The sequence below is a fragment of the Neomonachus schauinslandi genome, chromosome 14 (genome assembly GCF_002201575.2).
Source record: "Neomonachus schauinslandi chromosome 14, ASM220157v2, whole genome shotgun sequence".
NCBI classification, from domain to species: domain Eukaryota; kingdom Metazoa; phylum Chordata; class Mammalia; order Carnivora; family Phocidae; genus Neomonachus; species Neomonachus schauinslandi.
Genome location: NC_058416.1, coordinates 70,508,460 through 70,528,822, shown reverse-complemented (window position 1 = coordinate 70,528,822; position 20,363 = coordinate 70,508,460). Strand labels below are relative to the sequence as shown.

At 44.3% G+C, this 20,363-nt stretch overlaps 1 protein-coding gene across 2 annotated transcripts in view; it reads left to right on the top strand.

The window, feature by feature from the left end:
- EMID1 (EMI domain containing 1) overlaps positions 1-20,363 on the top strand; it is a 46,469-nt gene that overhangs the window by 17,491 nt on the left and 8,615 nt on the right. For both annotated transcript variants that reach the window (XM_044921077.1, XM_044921076.1), the window contains exons 6-13: positions 569-689; positions 1,045-1,134; positions 1,910-2,065; positions 3,082-3,171; positions 3,316-3,368; positions 3,849-3,911; positions 4,016-4,060; positions 18,929-18,973. In XM_044921077.1, coding sequence (XP_044777012.1) covers positions 569-689; positions 1,045-1,134; positions 1,910-2,065; positions 3,082-3,171; positions 3,316-3,368; positions 3,849-3,911; positions 4,016-4,060; positions 18,929-18,973 — 663 coding nt within the window. The remainder of the gene's footprint in view (positions 1-568; positions 690-1,044; positions 1,135-1,909; positions 2,066-3,081; positions 3,172-3,315; positions 3,369-3,848; positions 3,912-4,015; positions 4,061-18,928; positions 18,974-20,363) is intronic.

Sequence of the window (20,363 nt, the reverse complement as noted above, 5' to 3'; positions counted from 1 at the left end):
GTGCGGAGCCCGATGAAGGGCTTGATCTCACAACCCTGAGATCACAACCTGAGCTGAAATCAACGGTCGGTCGCTTAACCAACTGAGCCACCCAGGCCCCTCTGGCCCCTGTTTAATCCTCGGTCAGTGGCTCAGCAGACACCTCTGACCTTTCAGAGGCTCCCCCACACTGGGTCCCAAAGTGGTTTTGTATACACCCAGGGCCTCTAGTTCATGTCAGACCCCCCCAAACTTCCCTCCAAATTTAGTAAAAATCCTTCCAGCCTGTGGTGCTTTAAGAGACCAAGAGAAGTTTCAGATTATTGATGCAGGTCAGTGTGGGAAAAACCGCACAGCCCAGCAAACACAGCGACCCAAAGCTCCACTTGGGTGGCAGTGACCACGTGTATTGGCTTTCCTAAGGATGAATTGTGCAGTTTGAAAATCAGTCATTTCTGAGCCCTGGGTCTCCACTCCAGGCTGGGTTCTGCTGGGTGCATGGGCCTCCTGCACCCAACACGGGGGCCCCACAGCTGGCCTGACCCTGATGAAACCCTGGGACCTACCCTGTCTTCCTCTTCCTCCACAGGTGGCAGTGCTCACTGTCACTGAGCGGGCAGTGCTCCCAACCCCAGCTGCCCCCGGGGACCCCGTCCCACTCTGGGGCTCCCCAGCTGCCCAGGGCAGCCCCGGGGATGAAGGCCTCCGAGGTGAGTGGGTCAGTAGGGGGCATGCTCCCATGTGGGAATGAATCAAGGGAGTGATTCCAGTCCCCACCCTGCTACTGACTCCCAGCTTGACCCCCTTCTGGGCCTCGGTCTTCCCAGTTCTCCAGTGGGCCTGAGGGGACAGGGCCCGGCAGCCCCATTGCCCCTGTCCCACACAGTGGACCTGGGGGCAGGGACCCTGGATGAAACTGACCCCTGCCTACCCCCCTGCCCCAGGGCTACCCAGAGCCAGAGAGAACATGAGGGCCCCATTGCTCCCTCGAGATGGTAGGGCTGGCTGAGGGGCTGGGGCCAGGGTCGGGCAAGCGCTGCCAAGCTGATGAACTTTCTCCCCCAGATCGAGCTGGTGGCCAGGGGCTTCCTGGGCCCACTGGCCCCAAGGGAGACACTGGCAGCCAAGGCCCAGTGGGGATGAGAGGCCCGCCAGGTGAGTGCCCACAGCACTGCCCTTACCCCCAGCTGTCCAGGTCAGCCCTGTCAGTGAACGCTTCCTTGGCCAAAGGTAGCCTGGGCCCCTTCCACCCACTTGTGTCTCAGCTCAGCACCCCTCCACTTGCGCCTGGGCTCCCTGAAGCCCTCTTTTGCATTCACTGCACCCATGCTTCCGGGGCACCTACCCTAGCAGGCTCTGAGCTGGGCACTGGGGTGGGGTCAGATCAGTCCCTGCCTCCTGGAGCTCCCAGACCAGTGGGGAGGGGGGGCCCAGGCAGTGGAGAAACAGCAGTGCCCCCCACCATGTGACCAGGGTTCTTCTGGGGGATGTTGCAGGTATGGGAGGCCCAAGGAAGGAAGCGTAGACCCAGCCTGGATGGGGTAAGGGGTGGAGAGGGCTTCCTGGTAGGAGTAACATCTTAGCTGAGGCATAAAGGATGACTTGAAGTGGACACCAGGCAGAACAAAGGGAGGTCTGATAGAGGGAACAATTCATTCAGAAGCCTGGAAGGGAGAGAAGAGAACATTCTGGAAATCAGTATTTCCTAAGAATCCACTGTGCACCAAGTGTCCATTGTCCTAAAGCCCCTGAAGAGAGCTGTTCATCCCCCTACATGGCCAAGGAGGTCAGAGCCAGGACAGGCCTGGGCCTGTGGCCTCTGGAGCCCTCTTATACCCCATGCCCCCAGGCTGCCTTGTCCTGCCCTCTTGCAGCCACCCTGGGCCTGCCTGCCTCCTAGATGCCCACCAACTCCCTGGTTTCATTGTAGGTCCTCAGGGCCCCCCAGGAAGCCCTGGCCAGGCTGGAGCCGTGGGCACCCCTGGAGAGAAGGGGCCTCCAGGCCCACCCGGGCCCCCTGGTCCCCCGGGGCCCCCTGGGCCCCCAGCCCCTGTTGGACCACCCCACACCCGGAACCCCCAGTATGGTGAGTCCTTCGGGGGTCACGAGAGATAATGGTGGGGTGGGGGCAAGGTTGGCATAACCATCACCCCAGTCCCGCTGCCATCTACCAGGTACCTTCTGTTTACCAGGCTTGCCTTTGGTCAACTACGTGTCACCCAGTCTCCCAACAGATGCCATTGTCCTCCTCTCTTCTCAGATGAGGAAAACTGAGGGCCAGAGAGGGGAGATCACATAGCCAGGACTTGGGAGGGGGGGGCTGGCTTCAAACCCAGGCGTCCTCCAGAGCCTGTGCTTGGAACCACCGGCATGAGGCCCTCCTGCCAAGCCTTGGAGCTGGCCAGGATCCAGCCCTCAGAGCACCGGAAAGCTCAAGGCCTGGCAGCAGGAAATGAGCTCTGTGCTCCCTGGCCCTGTGCTCAGAAAGCTCCCCCCACCCCCGCCCAGTGGGGCCCTGACGTGTATCCTTCGCCTCCTCCCCAGCCTGACCTACGTGCGTGCTGCCAGTGGTCAGAGCTTGGAGGGCCAGATTCAATCCTACCTGTGCCCTATGTCTGGTGTATGGCTGGGCACCATTCCTGTATTCCCCCATCCTGCCGTTCATTCCATCTCACCACTCCTTCTCCTTCCCCAAGCCTCAGTTTCTTCATCTGTACAATGGGGAGACTGACTGTACAGTTCTCCCAGAGCTCCATGACCCCCATGCACAGAAGCCCGGCACAAAGTAGGTGGTCAATAAACAGTAGCTTTTACTATTATTCCCACTTGACGTATGGCAGTTCAGGCTCAGCGAGGTGGAGTCTTGCAGGATGTCACCAGCTAGACTGTGGTAAGGTTAGAACCCAGGTCTCCCTGCCTCCTGGTCCTGTGTGACCAGTACTCTCCACACTCCCGACCCTTGGAGCAGTTGCCTGGTAGCCCCAACCACACTGCAGGTTATCCCACAGGGCAGTCCCAGCTGGCTTCGCAGAGGTGGCAGGTAAAGACTGACTGTCATACTCCAGCCCAGCCCTGCTGACTCACCATCTTTCGTCCTCCCAGGGGACCCATTACTGTCCAATACCTTCACTGAGACCAGCAGCCACTGGCCCCAGGGACCAGCTGGACTCCCAGGCCCCCCAGGGCCCATGGGTAAGTTGAGTCCAGGTCCAGGGTAAGGGGTAGGGTTGGGAAATGGCAGAGGGACTAGGACTGTGGCTCTCAGGAGGGAGCGGATGGTGGACTTCCTGGCATTGTACTTTGTTTCAGTCCTGAGGACATCCTGTCTTATTCCAGGTCCCCCTGGACTTCCTGGTCCCATGGGCATCCCTGGGAGTCCTGGACACATGGTGGGTAGTTCTCCAGTTGCTCTCATTCATCTGTCCATCCATTCATCCACCCACCCACTTAATCAGTCCACACATCCATCCATCCATCATCCATCCATCCATCCTTCATTCATTCATTCAAGCATTTATGGAGCACTTAATATGCAAACTACTTTCCATAAATCTTTTCATTCAGTCCATGTAAGGAGAAACAAGTATTGTCAGCACATGCAGCCAGGAAAGGTAGAGGTTCTTGACCTAGGGCTGCTGCCAGCACATGGCAACTTCCGGATCAGGGCAGGGACTCTCTGACTCCAGGGCCATAACTCTGAACCCTGAGCTGTACAAAGTCACTGCTGTGTGCCAGGCACTGGGAGTGTGATAAAGAACCCAGAGGCCCAGGCCAAACTGAGGCTCCCTCCTTGACCTCTCTGCCCTACCAAGTCCCTGCCCACCCCATCCTGCCTCAGCACAAGAGTGAGGCCCTGTCTTGTTGCTCAGGGACCTCCAGGCCCCACTGGACCCAAAGGAATGTCTGGCCACCCAGGAGAGAAGGGAGAGAGAGTGAGTACTGAGGCAACCCTTGGTGGAAGATTCTGGGGAGTCCTGGGGTCCCTGGGTCACACCCCCCAATAGCTGACTTCGTATCTCTCCTCCCTCCCACACAGGGACTGCGTGGGGAGCCTGGCCCCCAAGGCTCCACGGGGCAGCGGGTGAGTGATGTTGCCCCCCTTACAGCACCCCCTCCGGGATCCCGCAGGTCCAGACCCTGCTGTGGCTCCTTGCACTGCAACCAGAGCTCCTGACTCTCCCTCCTGTCCAGGGCATGGCCCATCTCTCTCTTTCCTTGTCTCTGGGTCCTGTCAACCTCTTAGGATCAGGTCACATCCCTCTCCCTCACTTGGACTCTTTGTCTCTGTATCTGTTTCTCTGTCTCTCTCTTTCCTCTGTGTCTCTGTCTGACACTCTATATTTCTCTCTTTCACTCTCCATCTTTCCACCTATGATTGTAGATTTGTCTATTTCTCCCTTTAGTTTGGTCAATTTTTCCTTAGTGTGTTTTGAAGCTTTGTTATTAGGTGCATACATGTTCAGGATTTTAATGTCAACTTTATGAAATTAATATCTTTCTCTCTAGTGATACTCTTTGTTCTGTATTCTACTTTGATACTAAAATAAACACACCAGCTTTCTTATACTTAGCATTTGCATAGTATATCTTTTTCAATCCTTTTGCTTTCAACCCTGTCTTTCTATTTAAAGTATATCTCTGGTAAACAGCATATACTTGGGACTTATTTTTTAAACCGTCTTGACTGTTGAGTTCATTTACATTTAATGATATGTAGAATTATTGATACGGTTCCATTTGTCAACCATCTTGCTATTTGTGTTCTATTTACCCCATCTTTTTAATTTTTTCCCCTTTTTCCTGTCTTCATTTAGACTGAGTACTATTTACAGTCCCATTTTATCTCTTCCAGTGACTTTGTGTTACTTTTTCACAGTTGCTCTCAGGATAACAATATGCATCCTTGACTTATCACAATTTGCTTCAATTAATATTATACCACTTCATGTATAAATAGGAATGTTACAACTGTATAATTTGCCCCCTTCTAACCTTGCTCTATCACTGTCATATATTTCACTTCTGCATTTGTTATAATCCCAACAATGCATTGTTGTTATTGCTTTAAACAGTTGACTTTGAAAGAAGTTAGGAAAATAGTCTTTCACATCTACCGATATATTTATCATTTCTAATGATTTCCTGTAGCTCCAGATTCTATCTGGTATCATTTGTCTTCAGCCTAAAGAATGTCCTTTAGCTCTGCCTGTATGGGTCTGCTGGCAACAAATCCTCCCCGCTTTTATCTAAAACTGTCTTCATTTCACCTTAAATTTCTTTTTATTTTATTTATTTATTTATTTATTTAAAAAGATTTTATTTATTTGAGAGAGAGAGAATGAGAGAAAGCACATGAGAGGGGGGAGGGTCAGAGGGAGAAGCAGACTCCCTGCTGAGCAGGGAGCCCGATGCGGGACTCGATCCCGGGACTCCAGGATCATGACCTGAGCTGAAGGCAGTCGCTTAACCAACTGAGCCACCCAGGCGCCCTTTAAATTTCTTTTTAAAGATTTATTTATTTGAGAGAGAGCGAGCGAGCACATGGGGTGATGGGCAGAGGGAGCGAGTCATCAAGCAGACTCCCTGCTGAGTGGGGAGCCTGACGTGGGGCTCAGTCTCACAACCCATGAGATCACAACCTGAGCTGAAACCAAGAGTCAACCACTTAAGTAACTGAGCCAACCAGGCGCCCCTCCCTTAATTTTTGAAAGATATTTTCAGTTGGATATACAATGATAGTTTGGCAGTTTTCCTCCCTTTAGCACTTTAAATATGTTGTTCCATGCATGGTCTTCTGGCTGACATAGAGAATTACAACTTCTCATGAGAAGTTGGCTGTGGTTCTTGTTCCCCTGCATGTAATACGTCTTTTTTCTTTGGCTTTTAAGATTTTCTCTTTACCTTTGGTTTTCAACAGGTTGATCATGAGATAGTTGGGTGTGATTCTGTGTTCATCCTCTTTGAGTTTGCTAAGATTACTAGATCAGTAAGGTTGCCAGGATTTTTGTTTTGGTTGGTTGTTTTGTTTAATTGATGAAGTTATTTTTAGAGAGCATTTTGGGGGGTTCACAGAAAAATTGCGCTGAAAGTACAGAGAATTTCCATATACTCCCTGTCCTCAAATATGCCTAGCTTCTCCCACTATCAACATCTCACATACAGCGGTACATTTGGTACAACTGAATCCACATTGACACATTATCACCCTAAGTCCGTAGTTTACATTAGGGTTCCCTCTTGGTGTTGTACGTTCTATAGTATTGATAGATGTATGCTGTTATGTATCCACCATTGTAGTATCATATAGAGTAGCTCCGCTGACCTAAAAATCCTTGGTGCTCTACCCTTCATCCCTCCCTCCTCACTAATATGCTTAAATTTAAAGTTCCTCCATGTCTTTTCATGGTTTGATAACTCATTTCTCTTTAGCTGTAAATAATATTCCATCATATGTACCACAGTTTATTTATCCATTCACCTACTAAAAGACATCTTGGTTGCTTCCAAGTTTTGGCAGTTATGAATAAACATCCATGTGCAGGGTTTTGTGTGGACATGTTTTCAGTTCATTTGGGTAAATGCCAATGAGTGCAATTGCTGGATCATATAGTATGTTTAGTTTTGTAAGAAACTTTTCTGTAAGAAACACACTTTGTGTGTGTGTGTGTGTGTGTGTGTGTATATGTGGTGAGAACACTTAAGATCTCTCTTAGCAAATTGCAGTTATACAATACAGTATCGTTAACTACAGTCACCATACCGTATGTTAAATCCTCAGAACTTAGTCATGTTATAACTGAAAATTGATATTCCTTTATCAACTTTCCCATCCCCTGCCCCAGGCCCTGGCAACCACCATTCTACTCTGTTTCTGTTTCTCTGTGTTCATTTTTTTTTTTTTTTTAAGATTCCACATATAAGTGATACCATGCAGTATTTGTCTTTCTCTCTCTGGTTTATTTCACTTAGCATAAGGCCCTCCAGGGTCATCCATGTTGTCACAAATGGAAAAATTTCCTTCTTTTTTAAAGGATAAATAATGTTGCATTATATACATACATACATACATACATGCATATATACATGGCATATTTCATTTATCCATTCATCTATTGACAAGCACTAAGGTTGTTTCCATATCTTGGCTTTTGTGAATAATGCTGCAGTGAACAAGGGAATGCAGATAATTCTTTGAGATAGTGATTTTGTTTTCTTTGGATAAATACTCAGAAGTGGGATCACTGGATTGTATGGTAATTCTATTTTTAATTTCTTTTTTTTTTTTTAAAGAACACACCTCCTATATTGAAAGTTTTTTTTTTTTTTTAAAGATTTTATTTATTTATTCAGACAGAGAGAGAGAGGCAGAGGGAGAAGCAGGCTCCCCGCTGAGCAGGGAACCCGATGCGGGACTCAATCCCAGGAGTCTGGGATCATGACCTGAGCCGAAGGCAGATGCTTAACCATCTGAGCCACCCAGGCGCCCTATTTTTAATTTCTTAAGGAACCTCCATTCTGTTTTCCATAAAGTCTGTATCAATTTATATTCCTATCAACAGTGCACAAGAGTTCCCTTTTTCTCACATCCTCACCAGCTTTTGTTTTCTCGTTTTTTTTTTTTATATATAATAGACATCTTAACAGGTATGAGTTGATATCTAAAGTTTTGATTTGCATTTCCCTGATAATTAGTGATTTTTTTTTAAAGATTTTATTTATTTATTTGAGAGAGAGAATGAGAGACAGAGAGCACGAGAGGGAAGAGGGTCAGAGGGAGAAGCAGACCCCCCGCTGAGCAGGGAGCCCGATGCGGGACTCGATCCCGGGACTCCAGGATCATGACCTGAGCCGAAGGCAGTTGCTCAACCAACTGAGCCACCCAGGCGCCCCTAATTAGTGATTTTTTAAAAGATATTACTTATTTATTTGACAGAGAGAAAGAGAGCACAAGCCGGGGGAGTGGCGGGCAGAGGGAGAGGGAGAAGCAGACTCCCGGCTGAACCCTGGGATCATGACCTAAGCCGAAGGCTTAACCTACTGAGCTACCCAGGTGCCCTGATAATTAGCGATCTTGAGCATCTCCTTACATACCTATTGGCCGTTTGTGTATCTTCTTTGGGAAAATGTCTATTCAGGTCCTTGCCTATTTTTAATTGGGTTATTTGTTGGGTTGTTGTTGTTTTCCAGTTGAGTTGTATAAATTCCTTATATGCGGGCGCCTGGGTGGCTCAGTTGGTTAAGCGACTGCCTTCGGCTCAGGTCATGATCCTGGAGTTCCGGGATCGAGTCCCGCATCGGGCTCCCTGCTCAGCGGGGAGTCTGCTTCTCCCTCTGACCCTCCCCCCCTCTCATGTGCTTTCTCTCATTCTGTCTCTCTCAAATAAATAAATAAATCTTTAAAAAATAATAAAAATAAAAATAAATTCCTTATATGTTTTGGATATCAACTCTTAATTAGATAGGTGTTTTGCAAATATTTTCTGCCATTCCATAGATTGCCTTTTGTTTTTCTTTTTCTTTCTTTTCTTTTCCTTTTTCTTTTTTTTTTTTGGTTGGTTTCCTTTGCTGTGCAAAAGCTTCTTATTTTTTATTTTTTATTTTATTTTTGTTTAAGTAGGCTCCACAACCAGCAAGGAGCCCAACGTGGGGCTTGAACTCACGACACTGAGATCGAGTTGGGCACTTAACAAACTGAGCCACTCAGGTGCCCCATTGCAAAAGCTTTTTAAAATTGGTTTTCTTATTGTTGAGTTTTAAGAGTTCTTTCTATATTTTGGATAATAGTCCTTTATCAGGTGTGTCTTTTGCAAATATTTTCTCCCAGTATGTGGCTTCTCTTCTCATTCTCTTGACATTGTCTCTGGCGGAGCAGAAGTTTTGTTTTTTGTTTGTTTTTTTTTTTTTGCAAGAGAGAGAAAATGAGAGAGAGCACGAGAGGGAGGAGGGTCAGAGGGAGAAGCAGACTCCCTGCTGAGCAGGGAGCCCGATGTGGGACTCGATCCTGGGACTCCAGGATCATGACCTGAGCCGAAGGCAGTCACTTAACCAACTGAGCCACCCAGGCGCCCGGAGCAGAAGTTTTTAATTTTAATGAATTCCAGCTTATCAGTGATTTCTTTCATGGATTGTACTTTTGGTATTATATCTAAAACATCATCATCAAACCCAAGGTCATCTAAGTTTTCTCCTACGTTATCTTCTAGGAGTTCTATAGTTTTGCATTTTACACTTAGATCTGTGATCCATTTTTTTTTTTTTTAGATTTTATTTATTTATTTGATGGAGAGAGACACAGTGAGAGAGAGAACACAAGCAGGGGGAGTGGGAGAGAGAGAAGCCGGCTCCTGGCCGAGGAGGGAGTCCGATGCAGGGCTCGATCCCAGGACTCTGGGATCATGACCTGAGCCGAAGGCAGAAGCTTAATGACTGAGCCACCCAGACACCCCTGTGATCCATTTTGAGTTAATTTTTTGAAGGGTATGAGACCTGTGTCTAGATTCATTTTTTTGCCAATTGCATACTCTCTTGATTATTGTAGCTTTATAGTAAGTCTTAAAGTAGGGTAATGTTAGTCCTCTGACTTTGTTCTTCTCCTTTAATATTGAGTTGGCTATTCTGGGTCTTTCCCCTCTTTGTATAAACTTTGGAGTCAGCTGGTCAATATCGACAAAATATCTTGCTGGAATTTTGATTGGGATTACATTGAATCTATAGATCAAGTTGGGAAGAACTGACATCTCAACAATATTGAGGCCACCCATCCACGAACATGGAATAGTTTTCCATTTATTTAGTTCTTTGCTATCTTTCATCAGAGTTTTGTGGTTTTCTTCATATAGATCTTATACATATTTCATTTCATTTATACTTAAGTATTTCATTTTGGGGAGTGCTAATGTAAATGGTAATGTGTTTTTAATTTCAAATTCCCCTAATTCATTAATGCTATATAGGAAAATGATTGACTTTTGTTTATTAGCCTTGTATCCTTCAACCTTGCTATAATTGCTTATTAGTTCCAAGAGTTTCTTTGTTGATTTTTTTCAGATTTTCTACATAAATGATCATGTCATCTGCAAACAAGGACAATTTTATTTCTTCCTTCCCAATCTGTATACTTTTTGTTTCCTTTTCTTGTCTTATTTCATTAGCTAGAACTTCCAGTATGATATTGAGGACCATTGGTGAGAGCAGATATGCTTTCCTTGTTCTGATTTTAGCAGGAAAGTTTTGAGTTTCTCACCATTAACTATGATGTTAGTAGTAAGTTAAGTAAGTATCAAGTTAAGGAAGTTCCCCTCTATCCCTAGTTTGCTGAGTATTTATCATGAATGGGTGTTGGATTTTATCAAATGCTTTTTCTGGACTTACTGATATGATCATGTGATTTTTCTTCTTTAGTCTGTTGATGACAGATTAATTAATTGATTTTCAAATGTTGAAGTAGCCTTCCATACCTGTAATAAATCCCTCTTGGTCATGGTATATAATTTTTTTTATACATCTTAGATTCCATTTGCTAATATTTTGTTGGAGAATTTTGCATCTATGTTCATGAGAGATATTGATCTGTAGTTTTCTTTTCTTATAGTGCTTTTGTCCAGTTTTGGTATTAGGGTAATGCTAGCCTCATAGAATGAGTTAGGACCTATTCCCTCTGCTTCTGTCCTCTGAAAGAGACTGTAAAGAATTGGTATAATTTCTTCATTTTTTTGTTTTGCATGTGAGTGTCCAGTTGTTCCACCATCATCTTGAAAAAGATTATCTTTGCTCCATTGCATTGTCTTTGCTCCTTTGTCAAAGATCAGTTAACTATGTTTATATTCCTGGGCTCTCTGTTCTGTTCCATTGATCTGTTTGTCTCTTTTTTCTCTTTTAATTATCCTGGCTAGGAGATTGTCAGTTTTACTGATTTTTTTCAAAGAATAGCTTTTGGTTTTGTTGATTTTCTCTATTGATTTCCTGTTTTCAGTTGCATTGATTTCAGCTCTAATTTCTGTTATTTCTTTTATTTTGCTTACTTTGGATTTAATTTACTCTCCTTTTTTCCACTTTTCTAAGGCCAAGGATCTTTCTTCTTTTCTAATATATACATTCAATACAATAATTTCCACCTAAGCATTGCTTTTGATACATCCCACAAATTTTGATAAGTTGTCATTTTATTTTTGTGTAGTTCAAAATATTTTAAAATGTCTCTTGAGATTTCTTATTTGACCCATGTGTTACTTAGAAGTCTGTTGTTTAATTTCCAAGTATTTGGGAAGTTTCCAGTTATCTTTCTGTTATTAATTTCTAGTTTAATTCCATTGTGGCCTAAGAACATGCATGGTATGATTTCTGTTCTTTGAAATTCACTGAGATATATTTTATGGCCCAGAATGTTCCACGTAAGCTTGAGAAGAATGTGTCATCTGTTTTTGGATGAAGTAGTTTATAGATGTCAATTGTATCCAGTTGATAGATGGTATTGTGGATTTCAACTATGTTCTCTCTGATTTTCTGCCTGTCTAGATCTGTCCATTTCTGACAGAGGACGGTAGACTTTCCAACTAACAGATATAGCAGGTTCCTATATTCCTATATATTCCTATATTTTTCCTTGCAGTTCTATCAGTTTTTCGTATATTTCGATGCTCTGTTGTTAGGCATATACACGTTAAGGATTGTTATGCCTTCATGGAGTATTTATCCCTTTATCATTATGATTTGTCCCTCTTTATCCATGATAACTTTACTTTCTCTGAAGTTTGCTCTGTCTGAAATTAATATAGCTACTCCTGTTTTCTTTTGATTAGTGCCAGCATGGTATATCTTTTTCCATCCCTTGGCTTTATATGTGTCTTTATATTTAAAGTGGGCTTCTTCTAAACAACATATAGTTGGGTCTTGGTTTTTTATCCACTCTGACATTCCTTGACTTTTAATTGGTGTATGTAAACTACTGACATTTAGGGGCACCTGGCTGGCTCAGTCTTTGGAGCATGCAACTCTTGATCTCAGGGTTGTGAGTTTGAGCCCCACATTGGCTGTAGAGATTACATAAAAATAAAATTTTTTTAAAAAATAAAAAAATAGGGGCACCTGGGTGGCTCAGTCATTAAGTGTCTGACTTTGGCTCAGGTCATGATCCCAGGGTCCTGGGATCGAGCCCCACACTGGGCTCTCCGCTCTGTGGGAAGCCTGTTCTCCCTCTTCCACTCCCTCTGCTTGTGTTCCCTCTCTCGCTGTGTCTTTCTCTGTAAAAAAAATAAAGAAAAATCTTTAAAAAAATAAAAAATAAAAAATAAACCATTGAGATTTAAAGGGATTATTAAATTAATATTTACCCTATTTTTTACTGTCTTCTATTTGTTGCTCTTATTCTTTGTTCCTATTTTTGTCTTCTACAATTTTTCTGCCTTTTGCGGTTTTAATTCATCATTTCATATAATTCCACTTTCTCTCCTTTCTTGGCCCATCAACTGCCCTTCCTTTTTCACTTTTTGTAGTGGTTTCCCCAAAGTCTGCAATATACATTTACAACTAACCCAAATCTACTTGCAAATAACACTATACTGCTTCATGGTTAGTGCAGATACCTTATAATAAAATATTCTCAATTCTTCCCTCCTGTTCCTTACATCATTTCTGTCATTCATCTCACTCATATATAATTATATGTAAATATACCTATATACACATATACACACATGCATAAGCATACGTAATTAAATACATTGTTGGTATTATTTTGAACAAAGTGTTCAATTTGATCTATTAGATCAGTTAAGAATACAGGAAATAGGGACACCTGGGTGGTTCAGTTGGTTAAGAGTCTGCCTTCGGCTCAGGTCATGATCCCAGGTCCTGGGATCAAGCCCCACATTGGGCTCCCTGCTCGGCAGGAAGCCTGCTTCTCCCTCTGCCTGCTACGCCCCCCCCCCCCCCGCTTGTGCTCTCTCTCTCTCTCTCTGACAAATAAATAAATTTAAAAAAAAAAGAATACAGGAAATAAAAGTTTGTACTTTACCTTCATTACTTCTCTGATGCTCTTCCTTTCATTATGTAGATCCCAAGTTTCTGACTTATCACTTCCTTCTCTTTGAAGAATTCCTTTTAACATCTCTTGCAAGGCAGATTACTGGCAACAAATTCCATCAGTCTTTGTTTTTCTGAGCAAGTCTTTCTTTCTCCTTCACTTTTGAAGGGTAATTTCATAGGGTACAGAATTCTAGGTCAGTGGTTCTATTCTCTCAACACTTAAAATATTTCACTCTGCTCTCTTCTTGCTGGAATGGTTTCTGAGAAGTTGGATGGAAGTTTTATCTTTGTTCCTCTACAGAAGTTGATTTCTCCTCTGGCTTCTTTCAAGATACTTTTTTTTTTTTTTAACTTTTTCTTTTTCAAGTAATCTCTACACCCAAAATGGACCTCAGACTCATGACCCTAAGATCAAGAGTCTCATGCTCTACCAACTGAGCCAACCAGGCACCCCTTTCAAGATACTTTTTTGATTTTCTGAAGTTTAAATATGATCTGCCCAGGGTATAGTATTTTTTTTGGCATTTATCCTGCTTGGTGTTCTCTGAACTTCCTGGATCTGTGGCTTGATGTCTGACAATTTGGGAAAATCCTGTCATTATCGCTTCGAATATTGCCTCTGTTCCTTTCTTTTTCTTCTCCTTCTGGTCTTCTCATTACATGTGTTATACTTTTTGTAATTGTCCCATCATTCTTGGATATTCTGTTCTGCTTTTTTCTCATTGCTTTTCAGTTTGGAAAGTTTCTAATTGTCATATTCTCAAGTTCAGAGATTCTTTCCTCTGCCATGCCGAGTCTACTAATGAGCCCTTCAAAGGCATTCTTCATTTCTGTTTCAAGTTTTTGATCTCTAGCATTTTTTCAAATATACATGCAAAAAATTTTTAACCTGAAAAATCTAAATAATAATATTAAATCATATATTCATGTGCCCAACACCAAGCTTAAGAAGTAGAACCTTATCAGTACCTTTGAAATCCCCCATGTTCCCCTCCCTTGTCACTTTTTCCTTGAAAGGTATCTCTAAAGGAATATGAAATCTTGGCCAGGAAACTGAAGGACTAGTGACTGCAGGTAGTGTTTTCATTATTTTTTCCTGCTCTAGGTAGAATGTCAGGAAAGGGACAGTCTGGGAGATAAATGGCTAAAATTCTGTTTAATTTGTGTTTCTGGACCATGGCTCCTGATACTAGAAAGCAGGGCCTTTGCTAGAATTGAAATATTTCTTAAGAGGCCTGGGAAGAATGGGATGACCCTTAGCTAACTGACTCTATGAAGAGCACCGACAACCAAAATCTAGCATTTCTTTTTGATTCTTAGAATTTCCATCTCTCTGCTCACATTATCCATCTGTTCTTGCATGTTGTCAGTTTTTTCCATTAAAGCCTTTAGCATATTAATCATAGTTGTTTTTTTAAAAGATTATTTATTTGAGAGAGAGCACAAGCAGTGGGGAGGAGCAGAGGGAGAGGGAGAAACAGACTCCCCACTGAGCAGGGAGCCCGATGTGGGGCTTGATGTGGGGTTCCCAGGACACCAAGATCATGACCTGAGCTGGAGGCAGACACTTAACTGACTGAGCCATCCAGGTGCCCCATATAGTTGTTTTTTTATTTTTTTATTTTTTATTTATTTATTTATTTTTAAGATTTTATCTATTTATTTGAGAGCGAGAATGAGAGAGAGAGAGAGAGAGCATGAGAGGGGGAGGGTCAGAGGGAGAAGCAGACTCCCCGCCGAGCAGGGAGCCTGACGCGGGACTCGATCCCGGGACTCCAGGATCAGGACCTGAGCCGAAGGCAGTCGCTTAACCAACTGAGCCACCCAGGCGCCCTATAGTTGTTTTTTTTAAATTCCTGGTCTGATAATTTCAACATCTGTGCTATATCTGACTCTGGTTCTGGTATTTGCTCAGTTTCTTAAAACTGTGTTTTTTGCCTGTTAGTATGCCTTGTAATTTAAAAAAATTTTTTTAATTTAATTTCAATTTAATTAAAATATAGTGTATTATTAGTTTCAGAGGTAGAATTTAGTGATTCATCAGTTGCATACAACACCCAGTGCTCATTCCATCAAGTGCCTTCCTTAATGCCCATCCCCCAGTTACCCCATCCCCCCCCCACCTCCCCTCCCGCAACCCTCAGTTTGTTTAGTTAAGAGTCTCTTAGGGTTTGGCTTCTCTCTCTCTGTTTTCATCTTATTTTATTTTTCCCTCCCTTCCCCTATGTTCATCTGTTTTGTTTCTTAAATTCCACATATGAGTTCAGAATGGATGAAAGACCTAATTATGAGACAGGAATCCATCAAAATCTTAGAGGAGAACACAGGCAGCAACCTCTGTGACCTCGGCTGCAGCAAATTCTTGCTAGACGCTTCTTCAAAGGCAAGAGAAACAAAAGCAAAAATGAACAATCGGGACTTCATCAAGATAAAAAGCTTTTGCACAGGGGCACCTGGGCGGCTCAGTCAGTGAAGTGTCTGCCTTCAGCTCAGGTTATGATCTCAGGGTCCTGGGATCAAGCCCTGAGTCGGGCTCCCTGCTCAGCGGGAAGCCTGCTTCTCCCTCTCCCACTCCCCCTGCTTGTGTTCCCTCTCTCACTGTCTCTATCTCTCAAATAAATAAACAAAAAATCTTGAAATGTCATTAAAAAAAAAGTGTCAAAAAAAAAAAGCTTTTGCCCAGCAAAGGAAACAGTCAACAAAACTCAAAGGCAGCCTATGGAATACCTTGTAATTTTTTGTTTGAAGGTAAACATGATGTACTGGGTGAAAAGAACGGCAATAAAGAGACTTTAGTAATGTAGTGGTTAGGTGTGTAGGGGGAGGAAGCGTTCCGTAGTCCTATGGTTAAGTCTCAGTCTTTCGTTAAGCCTATACCCATGGACTGTGAACTTCACCAGCACTTCTTAATTTCTTTTTTGTTTTGTTTTGTTTTGTTTTTTGGTGGGGGTTGTTTTTCCCCGTTAGTTGGGACAAGATGGCTAGCGGGGGCTGAGCTGGGCTTTCTCTTCCCACACGTGGAAGGCTAAAGCCAGCTATAGTTGGGTATTTCCCTACTCCCAGGTCAATTAGGCTCCTATAAGACCCCAGCAGGTTAGGATCCAGTAAAACAGTTTCTCCTGAGAGCAGGCCTTGCTGAGAACAACAGAATGCTCTGGAGTGTTTCAAGATGGTTCCTTTCCCTCTCCTCCTGCTGAAAGCACGAGGAGATTTTTCCACAGCATTCACTGTGAGGACTTGACAGAGCTCCTGCATAAAACTCACACAGATGTGGGGATTACCCCCAAACTGAGTCCCCCCCCGGAATGTTTAACTCTCAGCGTCGGCCACATTGAGAGTTGGCTTCCAGCAATTCGTCAGTTATGTTTAGGTTTTCCTACCTGGCACTGGTTCCTAGTGAGGCTTCTGCTCAGGAAATTGTAACCCACCCCTCTCTCTGCAATTTGGGGGGGTAGTAATTTGTCCTGCGACCTCACTGCTTTGATGGCTCTAAGAAGAGTTGATTTTCCAGTTTGTTCAGGATTTTCCTTTTTATTAGGACAGAATGTCAACTTCTGAGCTCCTCATGTGCCATGCCAGAAACAAAAAGTCTGGTTTGTTTTGTTTTTAAATCAAATTTAGAGACAAAATTTTTTTTTTAAAGATTTTATTTATTTATTTGACAGAGAGAGACACAGCGAGAGAGGGAACACAAGCAGGGGGAGTGGGAGAGGGAGAAGCAGGAGAGGGAGAAGTAGGCTTCCCGCAGAGCAGGGAGCCCGACGCGGGGCTCGATCCCAGGACCCTGGGATCATGACCTGAGCCAAAGGCAGACGCTTAACGACTGAGCCACCCAGGTGCCCCTGTGTTATTTTTGTTGGGAGACCCAAGTAAGGTGGGTTGGTGGCATGCAAAAAGTCTTCCCTTTGACAGAGAGAGAGACAGCGAGAGAGGGAACACAAGCAGGGGGAGTGGGAGAGGGAGAAGCAGGCTTCCCGCGGAGCAGGGAGCCCGATGCGGGGCTTGATCCCAGGACCCTGAGATCATGACCTGAGCGAAGGCAGACGCTTGACGACTGAGCCACCCAGGTGCCCCAGCTCCATTAATTTTTTTAAAAAAATCTTTTTTCCTCCTTGTGCTTCAGTTTGAGTTCTTGCATTGACCTGTCTTCAAGTTAAAGAAGTCTTTCTTCTGTTCTGGCCAATCTTCTGTTAATCCCAGCTAACAAATTTTTTATTTCAAGTATTATCTTTTTCATTTATTTCATTTCATATTATCTTTTCATTCCAGGATTTCCATCTGATGCTTTCCTACAGTTTTCACAGATCTCCTGAAATTCCCCATCTCATCACCCACCAATATCAATTCCACTACATTCCTTAACATATTTATCACAGATATTTTATTTTTTTAAGTTTTTTTTTGGAATTCCAGTTAGTTAGCTTACAGTGTAATATTAGTTTCAGGGACGTACAATATAGTGATTCAACACTTCCATATGTCACCTGGTGCTCATCATGACAAGTGCCCTCCTTAATCCCCATCACCCCACCTCCCTCCCTCCCTTCTGGTAACCATCAGTTTGTTCTCTATAGTTAAGAGTCTGTTTCTTAGTATGCCTCCCTCTCTCTCTTTTCCTTTTGCTCATTTGTTTTATTGCTTAAATTCCACATATGAGTGAAATCATATGGTATTTGTCTTTCCCTGACTTATTTCACTTAGCATAATACTCTAGCTCCATCCATGTCATTGCAGATGGCAAGATTTCATTCTTTTTTATGGCTGGATAATATTTCATTATATATATACTATATATCCATTCATCAATCGATAGACACTTGGGATGTTTCCATAATTTGGCTATTTAGATAGTGCTGCTATAAACATCAGGGTGCATGTATCCCTTTGAATTAGTATTTTGTATCCTTTGGGTAAATACTTAGTTCAATTGCTGGATCATAGGGTAGTTCTATTTTTAACTTTTTGAGGAGCCTCCATACTGTTTTCCAAAGTGGCTGCACCAGTTTGCATTCCCACCAATAGTGCACCAGGGTTCACCTTTCTCTGCATCCTCACCAATACCTGTTGTTTCTTGTGTTGTTGATTTTAGCCATTCTGACAGGTGTGAGGTGATAGCTCATTGTAGTTTTGATTTGCATTTCCTTGATGATAAATATCACAGATATTTTAAATTGTGTCTGGGTTGGTATGGATCTGTTTCTACTGACTTATTTTTCTCTTGATTGTGGGTCATGTTTTCCTGTTTCTTTATATATCTAGTAATTGTCCATACTGGACAATATAGATAATGAAGTAAAGAGAATCTGGATTCTGTTATCTTCCTCTGAAGAATGTTGATTTTTGGTCTAGAGTATTGGTTGGACTCAGCTTTGTGACTTTAGGATGGGTAGTTCACGGACCATCCAAGGATTAGAGGGGGGTATTTATGTAGATCTCACTCCCCTACTGTGGCTCCCTGCTTTCTAGGATTTCCTTTCAATTTCCTCCTCCTTTGGCAGTCTGCACTCCAACCTGTGATTCTTCAGCCCAGTAAGACTAAAGCTTCCTGCTTGAGCTATTTGCCAGGCCAAGGGGGCTGGGGTGTGCCCTCAGGGGAAAAGCCATAAGTGTATAAATATACATACATACTTATATATGTATGGTTTTTTTTGTTTGTTTGTTTGTTTTTTTACCAAGGGCAGTTCCATTTTTTAAAAGGTCAAAGAGCCTCCAGTTCTGGCTGCTCTTTATTATGTTCCATTGCCTTCAAATCATTGTTTTGTGCATTTAACCTGGTGTCAGTCCAATACAAGCCACTCTCTGTCTCAGTCTTTTAGCTTCTCCCAATCTCTCCTTCCCTCTTTCCTCCTCTCCTCCCCTCCACAGGCTCCCACCCTCCCTTCCTCCTTCCCTCTCTCATTCCTTCTACCTCTGTCTCTCCTTGCAGGGAGAACCTGGCCCCAAAGGAGACCGTGGGGAGAAGAGCCACTGGGTAAGCTCCAGCTGAGCACAGACCTCCCACTGCCCCTTCCTGCCCTGGGCACTCAGGAGATCATTTGGAATGGGGGCACCTCCTCCAAATCCCCACTACAACCTGGTCTCCTAGGAAGGAGCCTTGACAGATCTCCACTCTGGCCCCCTCCCCATCCTGTCCCTCCCAACCAGGCAGGGTCAGCCTTATCAGTGGACCCCACGCTCTCTGTCTCTGTCTTCGTCCCTGTCTCCGCCTTCCGTCTGTGGCCCTTCCAAGCCAGGGTGACCCTGCCCTTTCCTCCTGGGTGGTTTGGGCTAACCCAGTCCAGACTGCATCCTCTGCCTCCATAGCCCCTTCCCAGCAAGGGCTTTGGCTTCTGCTCTGTCTGCAGAAGAAAGGGAAGCATGAAATCAATATCCACACAAAACAGTGGACAGGAGGCCTTGAGAAAGCTGTGAAGCGTAGGGAGGGAGGCGTAGAAACAGTGAGGTACACTGGAGCCCTGTGGTAAAAGGGATAAGGGACCTAGATACCACCGTACACATAGGAGATCCATGGATCACGGGAAGGGAGGCCTAAAAACCATTACATATACGTCGTACATGGTAAATGAGGTCAGTAGACCTAGATTCCACTATTCTCAAAAGAGCTATAATTAACACGAGGTCCCAGACACCATCACATACATAGGAGAGCCATGGGGAGTGGGAGGAGAGGCCTAGAAACCATCATATGCATGGGAGAACCATGGAAAATGAGATGAGAGAAACCACTATACACATAGGAAGCCCATGAAGATTGAGAAGGAAGGCCTTTAGAAACTGTCACATACACAGGAGACATAGCGTATATGAGAAAGGGGACAGAGAAACCACATGTGGGGTCCTAGAAACCTTTACAATCATTGGAGATAGTTGCCGTGAATGAGTTCCCAGGCCTAGAAATCTGCCCACTCAAGAGATGCATGGTGGGGGAGGGGACCAAAAATCCCACAATACAGGGACTTGGAAACCATCGTGACATACACATTTGGAAAATGGGTGGGGTGGGGGCAGACACCCCTACAGGAGAGAAAACTGGGAAGCTATTCAGAAGGCTGGTATCAGGCCTCCCTTTCCCCCGGTCCCTCCCTGGTGCAGTCTGGCTGGGGTGCCCTACTTCCTAGCGGGCACTGGTCAATGAGGACATGGGATGCACCCAGTGCCTGCCTTGCCCTCTCTGCTCCTGATTGTGGGGTCAGTGATGGATACAGCCGTGGGAGCCCCTCACCCTGCACGAGCACTTCCCTGTGTCTTCCCATGACTTTGGGGGCCCTGTTACCTCTCCAGCAAGCCTCTCCCAGCCCCTCACGCTCACTCTACTCCCCACACCCTTCACTCCCTAGTGGTTCCAGAGCCTCTTAAGCACA